At 40.8% G+C, this 19,352-nt stretch overlaps 1 protein-coding gene across 1 annotated transcript in view; it reads right to left on the bottom strand.

The window, feature by feature from the left end:
- The window catches only part of pcdh1a (protocadherin 1a), a 98,668-nt gene extending 82,003 nt beyond the window's left edge, over positions 1-16,665 (bottom strand). The window contains exons 1-3 of the mRNA XM_051121521.1: positions 16,043-16,665; positions 10,472-11,290; positions 7,654-9,840 (exon numbers count right to left, since the gene is read on the bottom strand). Coding sequence (XP_050977478.1) covers positions 7,654-9,840; positions 10,472-11,263 — 2,979 coding nt within the window. The 5' untranslated portion in view covers positions 11,264-11,290; positions 16,043-16,665. The remainder of the gene's footprint in view (positions 1-7,653; positions 9,841-10,471; positions 11,291-16,042) is intronic.
- Between the last annotated feature and the right edge of the window lie 2,687 nt (positions 16,666-19,352).

The following is a 19,352-nucleotide window of genomic DNA, read 5'->3' as shown; positions in this document are numbered from 1 at the left end:
ATGAAGCAAAAAATGACATTTTGGTTTGAACTATTCCTTTAACTAGAGATCTAAGTATGATTTATCATGACAAAAAATGCATAAAATAAGTTATGAAGTGAAAATTAAGTGTGACATATATAGTTTGCATGTATAAATATAGTTTATAGCCTCTGAAATTCAAATTATTATAATAGAAAACTTGAATTTATAGCTTATTAATTGCTAGTTTGTGCTATATTGTATTATTGGCTGAAGGGACAACTTAAAGAGACAGTTCAACCAAAAAATTTAAATTCTGTCATTAATCACTCACTCGCATGTCTTTCTAAAACCGTAAGACCTTCGTTCATCTTCGAACACAAGATAAGATATTTTTGATGAAATCCAAGAGCTTTCTGACCCTGCATAGACAGCAACACAACTACCACTTTCAAGGCCCAGAAAGGTATGTGGCATCAGTGGTTAAACCTTAATGTTATGAAGCTACGAGAATACTTTTGTGCGCCCAAAAAACCTCCGAAATAACAACTTTATTCAACCATTTCTTCTTTTCCGTGCCAGTCTTCGACGCGCATTCACAAGAGTACCACAATGCCATCTATGCAGGGTCAGAAAGCTCTTGGATTTCATCAAAAATATCTTAATTTGTATTCTGAAGATGAACAAAGGTCTTGTGGGTTTGGAATGACATGAGGGTGAGTAAGAGTTTTCATTTTTTGGGTGAAGTATCCCTTTAAGACAGCTGAGAGAACCTCAAAAAAAAGCATTTTGCTGACTTTTTTAAAACCTTTCCACCAATTCCTTTTTTTACAGTGTACATCTACCAGTGTAAAGAAAAACAAGTAAAACCACTCAGACGGGAGAGAGGAAGGCTGAAAGAAAAAGAAGCATCTAGGAGTTACAGCAGCAGGAGAGAAATTGCATAGCACATTATTGAGAGAAGCATTGGTGCTAAGCTGCTTATTGATAAAAGCACTAATCTGCCTGGCGGAAGGTAAAGGAGGCTGGAATGAGTAGTGATAAAATATTTGAGCTAAAGGCAATGCCATCAGGGAGCCTAGCCTCTACATAGCATTCCCTAAAGGAGCTTCTCATTTTTTATTAAGTGCGACTCTGACCATCGGTGGCTCAAAGAACGTGTTTCTGTCAGCGGTAAAATGAGACGGGGGCACAGAATACAACTGCCACTTCCTTTCATCTGCTCAGGCAAACAGTTTGGAGAATTTCACTCTCTATAGGCCTGTCACGGTTATTACAAAAGCACCTGATTGATCTGATCTCATCGTGATTATCAACCGTTTTAAATTCCAATCCACAATTTAAGCCAATGTAGAAATTCCATGAAACATCTTTATACTGTACATCAATATATCACCATAATATAATATCCAGCTTGGCTGAGTTTCAAAAAGCAACACTGTTAATGGAAAGCGAACTAATGATCGCTGTTATTTGTATGGCAATTATTCATAATTGTGTCAGCCCGACCTATCTACATTCATCCTTATCGTAGCTTTCTCCTCTCATATCATAAGCAAGAATGCAATATGATGAAATCAGAGATGCTCTGCCTCTGGCGTAATAAAAAAAAAATGACACCGCTTCATAAACACCCATGTAGAAAAATGCTTCCAAGACAACACTCGCATAAATCAAGCTCTTTGTGGTTGTGTGCAGAAATATATTTGGGAGGAAATGAATCTGACTGTGAACACTTGCATATTACCATAATCATTATCATTATTGTCATCCTTGTCTTCGACGACACTATCATTAGTCGCACATCTGTGTGCTGCTGTGGTGCGCTGCGGTTCGCTGTCGAACGGCTCGACAACATCAGCCATCTCCTTCGGCGACTGAGAAACCATCTCCCGCCAGCGGAGCACCTCCTGGGTAGGGGCCGTAATCCCTCTTAACAGGTAATCATTGGGATGTTAGATTGAAATCGCCAACGACACGCACCAGAAGCGTGAAGACTCACGCAAGGCTTTTCCGCTACTCCAACCCTAAGTTTCCGAAAGAGTTTGTGTCCTTTTGAGATGAAGGGAGAAGGAGAGAGACACAGAGAGAGATGATCCAATTCTACTGTGTCAGTTCTACAGGCCCCATCCCAGCGTGCTTGTCAAGATCATGAGAATCGATTAGCCCAGACTCAAAATGTCATGTCGGTCTCATTTATTTGAAGTAGAGATCCAACAGAGTGGTGATATCTAGTGAATCATTTTGGCAGAAGAACCGGCTTGAACATACTAAAATTGGTTGGTGGCCAAAATGTGGTTTGACTACAAAATGGCTAAGAAAGAACTGTAAACCGTCCTTCGTGGCCATACCGTCTTATCGCTACCGGACAAGATTACTCATTTGGAATATGTCTGCCCAGTGCACTAAATCCCTGAGCACTTGTCCAGGTCAATCGATTCTGAAGTGTCAGCCAAGACCAGTCAGTCCGTAAGTGCCTGCAGAGACTTGTTAGTCCCAGAGAGACCCTCCGGGAGCAAACAAGAATGCATATCCTGACCCTCCTCGTTGTCTTCACGACATCCGCCATGTTGACACAATCATACCAGCTGTAGGTTTCCTCTTATTTTGCTAATTTCCCTCAGTGTGCGTGATCTCTGTAGAATATGATTGCAGAGTATTTCTTGATAATTGCTTAGTTGTTCGCTCCAGCAGGCTGGAGGGAGAGCGGGTGCCTCGAACTCTCAAATTCCTGTAAGTGCAGCAGTTGTCTTCACGCTGAGCGTGAGCCTGTGAGGCCTTCGCACCTGACAGTAGATTGGTCCACCGAGAGGGAGCTGAGTGCCGGCAGTATTGTGCTCTAATGAGGAGCAGTCTGAGAGTATTATGGGCTGTATTCACTGAGGGGAGATCTGAGAGGGTGGGCGCCAGGTTTGAGGTTTACGGCTGCATTCTGCTATGGATATTAGCCAGAGCTGGGTTGAGCAGATGCTCAAAATGTGGGATTCTGGGAAGGGCCTTGAGGCAGCCTCCATAAAGGCAAGGCTGCTTCACATAGAGAATTTGTGAGTAGGAGATGAACCATACAAAGAGCAGGGGGCTCTAAAGGTACTGAATATTTACTCTTTTAGCTTCTCTTGGTGCCGGGGCTGATTTATGGCCATATTGGATTTGTTACATAGGGTGCATAATTTAGTAAAGCGAAAAAGGAAAAGGAAGAATGCTCTGTAGAAAGGCAACATTTTGATGCTCGATCCTCTTATCTTAAAGCTTTGCTTGCCAAAGAATATGAGGCGCGTGTGGTAGATATGAAGATAGAGAGATGGAGTGGAGATAACGCAGAAAGACTTGGCTTGGAGCTATTTTTCAGCTACAATGCTTTGCTAGCCTGCACAGCAGTGCTTTTACTTATTTTGCCATGCCCTGGATGGTCAAAAGCATTCTGACAGAGTAAAGGCAAGCTGAATCTTATAAATCGTAGATCAGGTTATGAGAAATTTCATACCACTTTATCTGTTGTGTATGACTGTATCACAATAGTTATTTGTCTTGGAAAATCAACTAAAAAATGGTTTAGTGAATTAAAGGTGAAGCATGATGTTTCTGCACCATTAGCTGCATCACAATTGCAATCTGTTTGTTTGAGGGACCCGACTGGCCTGGATATATTAGAAATGGCTCAACCAAATGGTGTTATTTTAGGACAGAAGTATCCGTTTGTCCAACCAGTGTTTTAAAGGGATAGTTCAGCCAAAAATTACAATTCTGTCATTAATTCTCACCCTCATGCCATTCCAAACATGTAAGACCTTTGTTTACCTTCAAACCACAAATTACGGTATTTTTGTTGAAATCGAAGAGCTTTCTGATCCTGCATAGACAGCAACGCAACTACCATGTTCGAGGCCAAGAAAGGTAGTAAGGACATAGTAGTCATTACTACTTTTCTGGGCCTTAAACGTGTCAGTTGCATTGCTGTCCATGCAGGGTAAGAAAGCTCTCGGATTTTCATCAAAAACAACATAATATGTGTTCTGAAGATGAACTAAGATTTTACGAATTTGGAACATCATGAGGGCGAGTAATTATTGAAAGATTTTTTTTTTTTTTTTTTGGGTGAACTTTTGCATTAACAAGTGCATTATGTAACATTTCAAAGGTAACACTATTAAACCAATAGTTCTAATGCTAAATTTCACACTGAAGTAAGCTAATATATGCATCCTACACATATTAGAGTAATCAGGTACACACAGCATAAACGCAGTGAACTGCATTAGCATTACCTGACAAGTCAGAACGTGTGTCATGTTGCGGAGCAGACAATAAAGCAAGCATAATTTCTTTTTTGACATTTAAAAAATGTTATCGTCCAAAAACAAAAGAAAACAGTGCAACACTGCATATAACTATGGAAGTCTGTTTCCTTCACTGAATAAAAAATAAAAAAGCTAATTTCTCGCAATTGCAAGTATACATCTTGCAATTCAGACATTTTTTCTCAGAATTGTGAGATATAAACAGGCAACTCTGATATTTTTTTCCTCAGAATTATAGTTAGGATGTCTAGTTCTGAGGGGAAAAAAGACTGATATTTTGTCAGAAATGCAAGTTTATATCTCAAAATTCCAAGTTAATAACTCACAATTGTGTGTTCTACAGTCAGGATTGTGAGATAAACTCTGAGAGAAAAAAATTTAAATTGTGAGATAAATTGTGAGGCTTTATAACTCACAGTCCTGAGGTTATATCATGCAATTTTGAGAAGAAAAGTCAGAATTGCAAGTTTATAATTTGCAATAATTCTGCAATTATTATTGCGAGATATAAACCTGCAAAAAGATGTAAAACTTCAAATGCAATTCTGACTTTTTTTCTCAGAATTGTGAGATATAAACACGCAATTGTGAGAAATCAAGCCAGAATTGTGAGATATAAATGAGCAATTCTGACTTTTTTTCTCAGAATTGTGAGATATAAACTTGAACTTAACTTAACTGTTATAAAGTCTAGTTCTGAGGGAAAAAAAAAAATATATACATTTTGTCAGAAATGTGAGTTTCTATCTCACAATTCCAAGTTAATAACTCAAAATAGTGAGTCAGGATTGTGAGATAAAACTCTGATAAAAAGTCACAATTGTGACATATAAACTTGCAATTCTGGCTTTATAACCCATAATCGCTAGTTTATATCTTGTGATAATTCATAATTGTGAGTTTATATCCGGCAACTGACTTAATGACTTGCAATAGTGAGTTTTAATCTCACAATTATGAGAAAAAAAGTCAGAATTGTAAGTTTGTATCATGCAATTCTGAGAAAAAAGTCAGAATTATGATATAAAAAGTTGCAATTACCTTTTTTCATTTTTTATTAAGTGACGGAAATGGGCTTCCATTTATAACTGAATTCTACTGTAAAGCTGTGAAACACAGACTGTGCCTTAAAGTACTTCCTTTATAAAACTTCCTCCTTATCAATAAAAGCATATTAATAGGTACAGATGCAAAATCTTTGTCAGATGAGACATTTTCTGAATACATATCTTACAATATATGCCATCACCTGCCCAGCCCCAATATGAGTGTTATGAGTGCTCTTCCAACACACTGGCATTTGCAATGTTAAGAGATGTGTTTCACTAATTAAAGCCCACCCTAAAATCCAACCTAAAACCCTGCCGCCCAATCATCCTCCCTTCAGTTGGAGATGAAGGGCAGCCCAGAGTGAAGAGGGGGGAAACGGAGTGTTATCTCAGTCTAATAAGGCATTTTAATTGTATGGATTTAATTTAAGCACAGATTTACAGCTTCACAAGCTCTCATCACGCCCATTTAAAAATAACCGGGAAGGTCTCTCCCTTGATCCCTGTCTGTGCGCTATGTCTCTCACTCAAGGCTGTTCCAGAGAGAGAGAATCACATCACAAAAAAAGGTGTTAGATCTTTGCCATGACCAAGCTAATTATCAGCACTGTACTTGATGAGCCCATGCAGTCCCCTCGGTAACTGTCACACAGTCTAACACATTTGGAGGTTATAGGGAGATAGTTTTGGGAAGATCTATGAACTGTGAAAGACACACGCACGAACACAACACACAGCAACACATTCAAACAATTCTCTCCTCACGGAGTCAGGCCATGCCACTGTGAATTGAGCATTGAAGGTTTTTTTCACACCTCAGGAGAAGTCTTTTCGAACAAACAAACTCCTCTTAATGAGTTTTTTACGGACCAGGAAGGAAAGCAGTGAAGCCAGTCATCACGCTCAATCCTCACTGGCAATAAACGGCAAACAAGGCCACTGTGTTTACACTCATCAGAGCTTAAACTGGGAGAGCTTGAGCCAAGGATGTCACACGCACCTGAGCACATTGCCACGCGCACTGAGTCATCGGTGAGCGTATTACCATTCGTTCTGTCATGCTCCACTCTCCACATCTGTCACTCAGTTTGGCTGAGATTTTAATTTTTTATTTTGGTCAATCTGTTAAGCCTGATGTGGGTTTGGGATGGGATGGAGGGGCTTCCCTCATGAGTTCACATCTGCCGAGAGATGTCACATGAGTCAACATCTGTCCCCTTGTTTATACACCTATCAGTCAACTCTCACAGATACAAATATCCATTTATGTAGCGTATGTCATCGAGTTAGAATCTGATCAGTTAGGCCGACTCGCTGAAACCAGTCCACACACAAGAAACTCAGCCCACATTCACACAAACAGATTACATGAGTGCATACAGAAGCCTGGAAGTACACACACAAAGAAACAATACACACCAATGCAGCACGCTCTCCATAGCTGGAGTCTATTGTCACTTCCATGCCATATGCTGTCCATCACGGTGTGGGAGCTGCCGTGGGTAACTGTTCTCCCCAGTCAGTGAGTCTGCAAGGCCTGCACTCACCCTGACTGTCATCTAGCATCTGCTGGCTTTATCAAACACCAGACTGGTACTGACGGAGTCAGGACCCATGTGCCCTTGCTTTCTGTCTCAAGCCTCTGCCCAGCAAACTTCACTACCACTCTCACCGGTGGTTACACTCAATTTAAAATTTCTTATGTTTCGCCTTCACCCACGCATAAATCATAGCACCAACTGCTTTGCTTTCCCCCCCTTGGATTCCATCTGAAATTAGCATGTTGAATTGGCATCAAAATGGGTCAGATTGGATTGGCATCTGAGCAGAAGAAAATGACTTTGGACTTATTCAATAACAGCAGGTCACGCGGGCACCTCTCACTGACTAGATCGGATTTCATGAGAAATCTGAGAAAACATGAGCTCTAGCAAATATGCGTTTTGCTCTCTACCTACACTACAAAAATACAATGAAATCACTTCATGACTGGACCTTTGCAATTGTATGATCACAAAGAAAATTGAAGTGTGTTTTCAGACAGTGAACCGGTGGCCAGACAATATATAAAAGGGTACATGATGCAACACGAGAGCCATTTTTGACATCTTTCAAACAGACAGATTCATGTTTGGCAAGATGGTCTTTTCATGTCATACACTGTGAATTAACCCACAACAAAAATGAGGAGAATAATATTTCGCATATAGCAAAATATTAATTTATCATCACCCATTACTGTAGCACAAGTACCACTTTGAACAAAATTGAAAAGACAGTTGGAAGCACAGCCAATTTTTCCACAACAGCATTGCACGTGCAAAATCAGAAATAAAGATCGGTACCGTTTTTGTGCTGTATTTTGGTTGATTGGTCTTGTAGCTGTAATCCGAGTACTGGTCTGAGCCGGTGGAGTTGTCATCTCCGCCTGTTCCCACAAAGGTGTTGGCAGCAGGGAGCTCCTGGACAGCCTGATGCTTTTGGGAGGCAGATGGGGACTGGGCCTGGAGCTGGATGGAGGGCAATGGGGAATTGGAACGGTAGTGCCTGCCTAGGTCAGGGCTTCCAGGCGGATATGTCAGAGGCAAATGGATCCTGGGGCTGTCGTTGACCCCATCAAGGTTAAATTTCAGACTCTTTTGAAGACTGACTTCCTCGTCCTCTCCAAGAGGTTTAGGTGACTTTGGTGGCTTACCTTTTTTACCCTTTCGCCCCTTGCCACTTTTTGGACCTTGCTTGGGAGCATACAAATCTTTGGTCTCCTTCTTGCCAGCCTGATAACCACTCTTGGCTTCTCTTTGAAGGCGATGCCTGATGAAGACCACCACAACAATCACAGTGACCACTCCCGCCACTCCAGCTAAGCTGCCATATACAATGTTGCTTCTTTGGGCAGCCAAACCGTAATCTGGGTCTCCTGCAATGTCCATGTCCAGTGGGGTGTACAAGCTATGCCCCACAAGTGCCTCCACATGACTTACGTTGGCAATGGTTTCGTTTACGTAAATGTGTACCAAGGCAATGGCGTGGCGGGATGGTTTGCCCCTATCGCTCACTTTTACCACCAGTCGATGCAGACCACTATGCTTCCGAGTAAGTTCCTTGGTTAGTGTGATCTCGCCATTAGATGGAGATATGTAAAAAAGGTCATGTGGATTTCCCCCAGCAATACTGTATACTAGCTCAGCATTGGAACCGGAATCAATGTCCTCCGCTTCGACCACTTCCACAACACTGTCTGGAGCAGCCATAGGAGACAGACGTATGAAGGATGAGTTAGATGGTTTGGTGACAACAGGTGCATTATCATTCTCATCGAGGACATTGATGGTCACTCCAACGTAGGACGACCTGGGCGGGTCCCCTCCATCTACAGCTTTCAAGCGGAATGTGTAACTGCTCTCCTTCTCTCTGTCAAATGAGATGCTGGACAGAATAGTGCCAGTACCATTCTGAATCACAAATTTGCCCACATCCGGTTCCACAGAAAGTTGCACTTGAGCATTCTCACCCTCGTCCATGTCCTGTACTGTTACCATGCCAACAGGGCTAAGGGGTGGCATGTTCTCCAAGACCGAGAAGCTGTATCCACTCAGCATGAACTTGGGATCGTTGTCATTCCGATCAAGTACCTTGATTACAACTGTGGCAGTACCCCTGTGACTGGGAACCCCTTTATCTGCTGCAGTAACACGAAACTCGTAGCGCTCCTTGTGCTCACGATCAAGAGGACTCCGAGCACGTACTTCACCTGAGCTAGGGTCAATCTCAAAAAGTCCCCTTGTTGAAGAGTCCGCAATAATGCTGTAGACCAGCTCTGCATTAGTGCCACTGTCTGCATCTGAGGCGACTACATCTACTACCTTTTCTCCTGACTGGTTCTCCTCAGCAAACTCTACTTCAAACAGAGTCGGTGAGAAAACAGGGGAATTGTCATTCGTGTCGGTCACTTGGACTTTTAGCGAGTTAGTGCTGGACAGAGCAGGATTGCCTGAATCCACTGCCACTATCTCCACCCGGTAGTCTCTAACCCTTTCGTAGTCCAGAGGTGTTGTGGTCTGCAGAAAATACTTCCTCTTGTTGTCAACTGATGAATCGCTGGCTGGCCGAAGCTGGAAAGGAACATCGCCAGCAACCACACAGGTCACCACGGCATTCTCTCCCTCATCCTTGTCTGAAACCTGTACCAATGCCACTGCAGTGCCTACAGGCATATCCTCTGAAATGTTCGCTACTCCATCACTGTGGGTCACAAGACCAATGCCTCGAATCTCCACTGCTGGTGCATTGTCATTCTGGTCGGTTACATCAATAGAAACATACGTTTTAGAACTTTTGGGTGAGGGACCTTTGTCTCGTGCAACGACGTAAAACTTCAAATTGTTAATCTCCTCACGATCCAACGGGCCTTTGACATATATGATGCCTGATGAGCGGTCTATCCGGAGAAGTTTTGGCACAGGATCAATGGCCTGATGTAATGTGTATTCAATCTCACCATTAGGACCCAAGTCTGAATCATTAGCCTTCACCTGCAATAGAAAACATAGTTATTGAAACTTGACTTGAACTGCAATAAATGAAAACGTAAAGTACTAAAATAACAGCAAAATGGACTTTACACATACTCAAGACAAAAAATACCGCAGGACAAGACTGCAAAACAACATTCATCAGACACTGGGCATTAAATGCTGGGTATTTAAACACAGCGAATCTATTTATAGCACAAAACTGGGAACATAGTCAAAGCATTGCATAACAGGAATTCTGGGGCATTGGTTATCTATAGAGAGTGGGGTTCCTAATAAACTTCACAGACTACTCAGATCATTTCAATAATCTAATCTTTCAAACTCAACTTGAATAGTTTATAGTCATTGCTTATTTTACCAAATGAACGTGTATTTTATTTAACAAAATGAATATGTATTTATTCTTTAACCAGATGATGATCAAACTGGATTATTCTAATAATTAAGAAAAATGAATTTGGTAAGTCAGGCCCTGCTCCACTGATGTAAGGCATCAAAGTAAAGAACAGACAGCTGGGAGGTTGGAAAAGCAGTGCTCATTAAAATTTCACACTCTGACATGATGCAATAGGCAATTTATCTTGCCTTGTTCGGATCTAAAGGTTGACTTAGCACGTTGCCATTTTACCTGTAACACAGAGTGTCCAATTGGGCTGTTCTCTGCGACCTCTGCTTCATAGGAGGATTTTTCAAATTGGGGTGCATTGTCGTTGGCATCAGCAATGACGACCCTCAGCAAGGCACTGCTGTAGCGAGGTGGATTGCCTCCGTCCACAGCTTTGATGGTGAGATCGTAGGAATCTTTCCTTTCTCGATCAAGGCTTCCCAACACAATGAGCTGAGGCAATTTTTCACCTCGGTCCTCTGCAACTTGCAGACCAAAGAGAGCTACAGCTTCTGGTCCTGCTATTAAGGTGTAGTCAGCTACTCCATTTCTCTCTGTATCTTTGTCAGTGGCCAGTGGAATTGAGAAGAGCGCCCCCACGTGGGTGTTCTCTGGAACTGAGAGGGTAAGGACAGGTGAGGGGAACTGCGGTGTGTTATCATTGATATCCTGCACTTCAATTCTTCCCTCTATCAGCCGTGGACTCTGATTCTGAATAAGGTCTGTGACGGACACCTCAAACTCCAAAAAGCAGGGCTTGCCTTTATTACGACAATCCTTCAGTGTCTCTCTGTCTATGGGGATCTCAGTGGTAAAGATATCTCCAGTTTTGCCATCCACCCGCAGATAGGGAGTGCCCACCTCCAGTTTGTACAGGTGTCCAGTGTCTGGCAGGCCCTGGTCAGCCGCCAGACTGCCAATGAGTGTGCTCGGAGGTTGTTCCTCATGCACGCGGTATAGAATGCCACCCACCGCACCGCTCAGCAAGTCCAGTAACAGTCCCCACAGCAGAAACAACACCACGGGGAGATCCATGGGCCCTCGGAGAGGTAACACCTCAGTCTGCAAAACAGTGTGAAAAACATGTTAAATCGTAAACAAGTGCGTCATGCGGTACTCTTTTGAACAAACAGAGAAAAACAAACTTCCTTTTTTCTTTTCTTTTAATTTACTCTACCAGTGAGGGACTAGCCAAGGGTGAAACAGAATGCACGCAGCACACACTGTTTTGTGTACACATTGTGAGCACTAAATCCAAGGCTAAGAGTTGTAAAAGCTCTCCGGAAAATGCCTCTTCCCCTGACACCACTAAAAGCCTCCTCTCTCATTATCTTACATTATTTATCATCCTCATTTTTGAGCAGCCGATTACTTGTATGTAAAGAAAGACAACGAAGACCTACTGTACAAATGTCGTTCAAAAAGGTGCTAATGTTTTCAACTTCAGACAATGATTTAGTAGCATAACTGCCGCAAAAATGCTCCATTTATTAAATCTAGAAGTTAAATCATCCCTATTCATACCACACAGGAAAATGTTAATTATCACCCTTCTGAGTGCCTGTCCAAGCTAAGCTGCTTTTGAAAATTAATGATTTAGAACACGCAATAAGACACTTCTTAATGGGCTTTTTAATAAGAAGGTATGGGTTACTGTTAGGCTCAAAACAACAGCTCAGCAAGCTTTGTACTATTTACAACATAAATTAAACCATCTTATATGCCGTTTATAATGCACTTTCCTCAACATATGCTTAATCCGGTGCATATTCACAGCCAGTGATGGGGCTATTATTTTGGATGACTTCCCTTTAATGAAGGTTACACTCATTTGATTGGCCTATAACGTAAAATAGGCAGTTTCTCAATGCAAAGTGCTGATGAGACAAAAGGTACGAAGAAGACTGCTAACACAGCAAAGGAACCATTCGGCATCGCAGAATGTAGGCTGAAAGATTCCCCTCAGTGAAACGCTGGTATATTAAAACGCTGCACTCCCAGGTCACAGAGCACCTGAAGGCCAGCCCTTATCTCAAAGTACAGATTTACTCAAGACAGATCTGTCCTATCAAGGCTCAGAAGTTTCAGGCTAATTTACACACTGTAATGCTCATGTTTGATTTTCAACCTGCTAGGCCTCCTCATTAATCACTATCCTCTATTTTAGCATCTGCTTTGATCTGTATTCCCCTGGATCCAGGTTTCTCTCAGTTTTAAGCACCAAATACTTTTAGAGTTTAATTATTTCTTAAGCGAGAAGATGATGTTCCTTTAAATGACAGCAGACAGGTTTATTGAGCTGTGGCACTTAATGCTGCGGTCATTGTAGACCCCGTATGTTTATATGCAAAACATCCATGTAACATCTAGAACGGAGCATGAGTCAAACCAAAATCAATACAGGCTTTTCAAGCGGCCATGATCCAAAGGAAAGTAAATAAGTGTTATACAAAATAGCTAAACACAAGAATGCATAGAAATCCAATCAGAAATCCAATTCCTTCGTATCTGTTAAGATTGGGAGTGCAGCGTATTGATGCACTAATTGCCCAGGTATTGATGTGTCCTTTTTTTGCATTTGCAGGGCAGCCTCCTGTCGATTCAGCTGTGCTGATAGTGTATAGGGTAAAAACATGATTAGGGACTGTGGCATAAAGCACAGCCTCTGAAGGCCCAGGCAATAACTTGCACTCATGGCAGTGGGAAGGTGGACCCTATTAATGCAGTAAGACTGGAACACTGGATCTGCTGCTACGGATATGAAAAAAAATCATAATGGTGATGATATGTCGGCCCATAAATTACATCCTAGTGGAGAAAATGCAGTTTTGGTGCATAATGGGTTTGTTTGTTCTTTTTAAAATGTACGAACCTTAAAGGAGAAGTTCACTTACAGAACACAAATTCACAGTTTACTCACCCCCTTGTCATCCAAGATGATTTTTGTCTTCCTCTCTTCAGTCGATAAGAAATTATGTTTCTTGAGGAAAAAATTTCAGGAATTATCTCCATATAGTGGACTTCAATGGTGCCCCCAAGTCTGAACTTCCAAAATGCAGTTTATATGCAGCTTCAAATGGCTCTAAGCAATCCAACCGAGGAAGAAGGGTCTTATCCATCAAAACGATCAGTGATTTTCAAAACAAACTGACAATTTATATACTTTTTAAATCTCAAACGCTTGTCTTGTCTAAGTCTGCATGAGCTCTGTTTTTTTTCAATACAGTTAGAGTATGTCAAAAAAACTACTATCTCGTTTTCTTCCCAAACTTCAAAATCGTCCTACATCTTTGCAGAAATACCAACCCAGTGTTTACAAGATGAACATGCAAAGAACATTAAACAAAAAAAGGTAAAACAGCGATGTAGGACGATTTGACGTTGAAGAAGAAACCAAGACGGGAGTTTTTTGACATACCCTACCCTAAATATGCATCACACAGACGAGACAAGATGAGCATTTGAGGTTAAGAAGTATATAAAATGTCAATTTGTTTTGAAAATGACTGATCGTTTTGCTAGATAAGACTCTTCTTTCTCAGCTGGGATCGTTTAGAGCACCACTGAAGTCCACTATATGGAGAACATTCCTGAAATGTTTTCCTCAAGAAACATAATTTCTTATCGACTGAAGAAAGACATAAACATCTTGGATGACAAGGGGGTGGGTACATTAACTGTAAATTTTTGTTCTGGAAGTGAACTTCTCCTTTAAGCGCTTTAAGTATGCTGCTCCAAGTCATTGACTAGTGCATGTAATGATTTCTGAGACAAAAAGCAAGCAATAAAACGGCCTACAACTTGAAGGAATCTTTAAGCCAGTTCTACTGTCTGACCACTCAATTCAAACTGAATAGAAATTCACTGACACTGCACTGCCCGACAAAGACAAAAGCACAATAACTACACATTTTCTCAAAAGTGGGTTATGACCGAAATTGGGTCTCTTAGTCTATGATCTGTCCTTTGACAGACAGGTCTAGCTGAACTATTCTCAGATTCAGAGAAAACAGGGTATTAAAAAAAAAACAAAACAAAAAAAAACTTTGAAGCTATTTTTTGCTTAATTCCAGCATTGACAAAGTTGCTGCCTTCATTTGGTCGGGTTACAGGGAAGTGAAAGTATTTTGTTGAAGAAATGTATGTCAATAAATTGACACAGATTCATACATGGATCCAGAAAATCTTAATAATAATATTAAAAATGTCAAACACGGAAACATGCTTTACATAAGAGACTCTTCAAACACCCCAAGAGCATAAGCACTCATCCTGATAAGAGTCTACAAACACTCAACAAACTATTTAAGTGCTGTTGATTTTTAGCTATTCAGAATGCCTTGTGAACAAAAGGTTATTATAATAGCTCTGAACTCAAGTGTAAGCGCTGGAAAATACATTGATGAAAACATTTACTATAGGGTCTTTTTCAAAGGCATCAGCTGGTTACATGCTGTGGAGAGGCAAAGAGCAGAACATATGTTCACTATGTATTGCTTCCCTAGCGAATGCTGGTAAACACCTAGACAATCTAAATGAACCAGCCACATTCAGCCAGTGTATCAATCTCACACAGTGCTGAGAATATTCAAAGGTCTGTTGAAAATACAGCACAAGCACTTTCACACAGAACCCTCAGTTGTACATTTCAAGCCTTGCTTACACTGCACAAGACGCCTGCAACAATTTCCGAAATGAACATGCATGAAAGCCACCCTAAACAAGTTCTGAAGTCATTTTCGCTCTGCTCTTGAGACTGATAGTTCATGCAGACATTTTATTTTCCCTGAAGTATTGTGACCTTTTATTTTTCTGCAGTGCTGTAAATCATCTGTTATCACATTTATTCAGGTTCAACAGGTTTAGCATTTCAGCTCAGGCCAATTAAATCACTTACCCATATTATTAGCCATACCTTTCCCTATGGACAAACACTGGGTCATTTTACAGGCAAATGAATTCAGTAATGGCTATGTTAGACCATGCACTATTTTTATCCCCTCATTAGGAACAGTATCATTTCTTATTTTAGGTGCATTATTCTTTTTCTTTTTTTTTTCTTTTTTTGCTATTGATATGTCATATGTAGCAAAAATAATAATATAATATAAAAGATGTCTGTTTGTTTATTTATTTATTTTTATAAACCCCACTTTGTAGATGCACACCATCCTTTCTTTTGAGCTCAGACAGGGTTGTGGGTGGAGATGGTGGATGGGGGAATCCTGTAATCAGTCTTTCAGGGATTTGACCAAACATTGATCCTGCTGTTGACCCAGCCAGCCCAGGTGGGCGCTCCACTGCGATTTCCTTCATATCTGCAGCCCCGTGGAATCAAATCAAACCCAGTGCGCCTAGATGGCGAGTTATTACCGATAATAATGTTATACATGACTCGCAGTTGCGCAGAGCAAACAGCACATTCAACTGGTCGTTCGTCAACTATCTTCATCGCAGCGTTCCTTAAAATACGCACCAAAAGATCTGCGAAACGTTTACTGCACTAATAAATAAGATCTGCGAATTCGCAGCGCGTTAAATAGCTACAAACAAGTGTTATTTGGTTATGTGTATGTAAACCTAAACAGCCCCATTGATTCTGCAGCACATAAACGCCGTGGTCAGAATCTCGAAATAATAAGGGCTGCCGACAAATCACTGACATCGATACGCAATCTTTCCAAATCACTATAGTTTCTGCAATGGCATACCGCCGCGTATTGACTATTTAAATATGACCCATCGACATAGCTATCGAACATTCCCCTCAGCTTTATTCATTTTCTAGTGGCGTCAATAAAGTTCGTTGCCTACCTTCGTCGATCACTTTTTTTTTCCTGCCGAGACCGAGGCTTCTTGTCTGAGGATCAGCTACAGCTGATGTTTCCTTCGTGGTTACACGGACCCCTAAACACCTGCTTTAAAGAATCCAGACATCAAGAAAGCATAAAATCCTTTCGTCGGAAACCAATCCATTATTTTTCCACGCCATTCCCACGACTCCGCGTCAGTTTGATAACGTCGGCACTCATTAAGTGTTAATAAATTAGAAATTACGGCTGATGATGGGTGTTGAAATGTCTTTTCTGTTGTTTCTCAACACAGGAACAGTTCTAACGCCAGCAACTTCCCCCGTCTCAGTCCATAAATCCTCAAACACTCATTTTAGGAGAGTACAGGTTCTCACCAAATTTGACAGAGCACCTCGTTATTCGTTACGGAATGATAGCGTAATCTCCCGGAAATAATGTAAAAATGTAACAGTACATGGCAGAACGTGTGGATTCGGGTTTTCCCCCTTCGCTTTTCTCAGAAGTAGACTATCAACGCAGTTTTGGCACAGGGATCTTCTCCGCACAGGGTTAATCCTGCATTTCTATGCATGTGAGAGAGTGAGTGAAGAGATTTCTCAGCACCGCGCGCTGTTCCCCTCTAGAAGCGCGCACAGGCGGACGCGCAAAGCGAGAGGAGGTGGGGCTCTTGCGCGCCACAGGCTGTTTGATGAAAAAGGCACAATTAGGTTAGGAAAATAGTATAATTGTTAACAGCCTAATATATATGGCCCGTATCTTTTTTACTGTGTTTCATTGCTTCCTATTAGCAACTCAGAATCGTGAACAAACCGGGTCGGACCTTCTCAATGAATTATTTGAGCCAATTCACAAAACCAGAATTGGACTGAATCAACATTCTTGAGTTCAAAACAACATTGACTCTTTCGGACAGAGAAATGTGATCTGATGGTAAGAGCCTGAGCTGATTTGACCTAAAAGTGAGTTTAATTGCCAAATACCAGAAATGTTGCATATGTTTCTTGGTTATAAGAAACTAGACTGGCCACATACAATTACAGTACCCTTACGAAAATTAACCATGGTTTTACTACAAATAATACCAAAAACATGGTTACTATAGTTAAAACATGGTAACCAGAAATTAACCATTGCTACACTACCCATAGTTTAATGGTATTTGTAGTAAAACTATGGTTATACAAACGGTAATCAGTGCGCCAACATGGCTACTGGACTTTTACTATAATAAATCCATGGTTAATTTTCGTAAGGGTAAACATACCTATAATATAAAGTAATCAAAAGTGTCGTTTTAGTGAACACGGCAATCGCTTTTGAGAAACGGTTCTTGAGAAAGCGATTCGCGTAAAGGCGAGTCGCATCCATCACTATTTCTTTCAGCAAACATCTTTATCTGTTTTTCATTTAATGAGTTGTTAGTTTTAAAAAGGTGGCTTTGAAGTCTTTAAGCATCAGACCCTTCAAAAGGTCACCCACGGAGCTCCGCTCGTGTCATTACTTTCTCGTGCATGGATCATAATACTGAGCAATTGGGTCGTAAAATGTGATGAGTATTGATCGAGTTGGAATCGCATCCAATGAACAAATACAGTTTGATGCATTCAACAGTTAAGCGCCGAGCGCTCTTTGCTCTTTTGGCGCCACCCACGGGCGTTTGAATGTACACACGGCTGGCAAAGCGTGTTCACGTTTGCTCTAATCTACCCCATAAATCCACTCCCCCATCGCCCACGCACACACACACACGCAGACAGAGCCGCAGTTGTTGTTCTCATGCTGAAGAAAGGATGTTAGATTGTGTAACAGTTGATGTGAAGAGAAGACTAGACTTCATCCTTGAACATACTGTATAGAAGTGATCACATAGGAATGAATGGAAATGTGTGATTAAGCCTTGAATGGAGACACTCAGCAACAAAAAGGAGACATTTACTGCTGCATTTGTTGTGTTTATTTCTTGTTTAAATTAGGGGCAGGTGTGGGCTCACGCCATAATGACATAAATAAAATTATAATGTAATTAAAAATGTTGTATTATGTTTATATGCAACCAAATCCATTAGTAATCTGACTGATGGCTTAATCTGATTGAAAAGCCTTCATGTAAACACCTCAGTCAATATGATTGAAGTCGATCAGAATGCAATTTTGATCGAATTAGAAGGGGTGGTGTAGACCTGAAATAGTCAGATCAATCTACCTTATTCTTCAACGTAGAAGTAAGCCTATGGACGAGACTCCCGGATCATTGGCTGCCTCAGGAAAATAACGAGTTGAATAACAACGTGCTGTAAATGCTAAAACTGTTTGTACTACAAACCAGTGTGTTCATAATTAAGACAATACATTAAAATAATATGGTAAGACACATCAATTTGCAATATCAAGCAGCAAAATTAGCTGTTTTGTACAGCGAAATATAGCTTGACGTGGATGAGACAGGAGGCCAGACCCATAAAATGTACAAATAACCCCACCTGCTCTTACAGGAAAAATAAGGTGAATAGGAAAAAAATAAGCATGTAAACTCTTGAATCTCAAGCGGATTTTACGTTTTATGAACGTGCCTGTTTATTATTGTCTTATGAACTGGTCAGTGCACAAAAAAAGTGTTTAGTTAACTAAAAAATTCCAGTTGTCACTCAAATTAATAAAGTTGAAACAAAGTTGAAACAACTTTTATATATATATATATATTTTTTATATATATATATTTTTTTTTACAGTGTGGAGGAGATTGAATATCGACTAAATATTTGCTAAAAAAGCACTTCTGACATATTTAGCATTGTTTTCAGATGTGTCATCAATGCAAAAATGTCAATTGCACTCACCATAGCTCCAGTGACAACTTTGCTGTGACTTTATCCAGTTCAAAGTTTTTTCATGATACATATAATGCATGTTTAAAGGGTTAGTTCATCCAAAAATTAACATTCTGTCACCCTGTTAACTCACCCTGACGTTGTTCCAAACCCCTAAGACCTTCGTTCATGTTCAGAACATATATATATCAAGTATGATAAAACAGCACTGTTTTACCTCACATACACATGACGGGAAGAAGCGGAAGTGATCAACTATGGCATAATAAAAGCGCTGCCGCTTTCGAGCTGTGTATCGCTTGCCCTTTATTAGCAATTGCTCCAGCGTCCTCGTTTCGCTTCCGCGACTTTCAGCCCCACCATGTTTTATACTACAATGACCTTAATAAGTCTTTAATACATTAGCACATCCATGGACATGATTTCTTGCTGAGTTCCAACGGATTGCATTGGCTGTAGGAATGAAGACTACAACTCCCATTA

The sequence above is a fragment of the Labeo rohita genome, chromosome 10 (assembly GCF_022985175.1).
Source record: "Labeo rohita strain BAU-BD-2019 chromosome 10, IGBB_LRoh.1.0, whole genome shotgun sequence".
NCBI classification, from domain to species: Eukaryota; Metazoa; Chordata; class Actinopteri; order Cypriniformes; family Cyprinidae; genus Labeo; species Labeo rohita.
The sequence above is the reverse complement of the archived record's forward strand: the minus strand, read 5'-3'. Positions and strand labels throughout refer to the sequence as shown.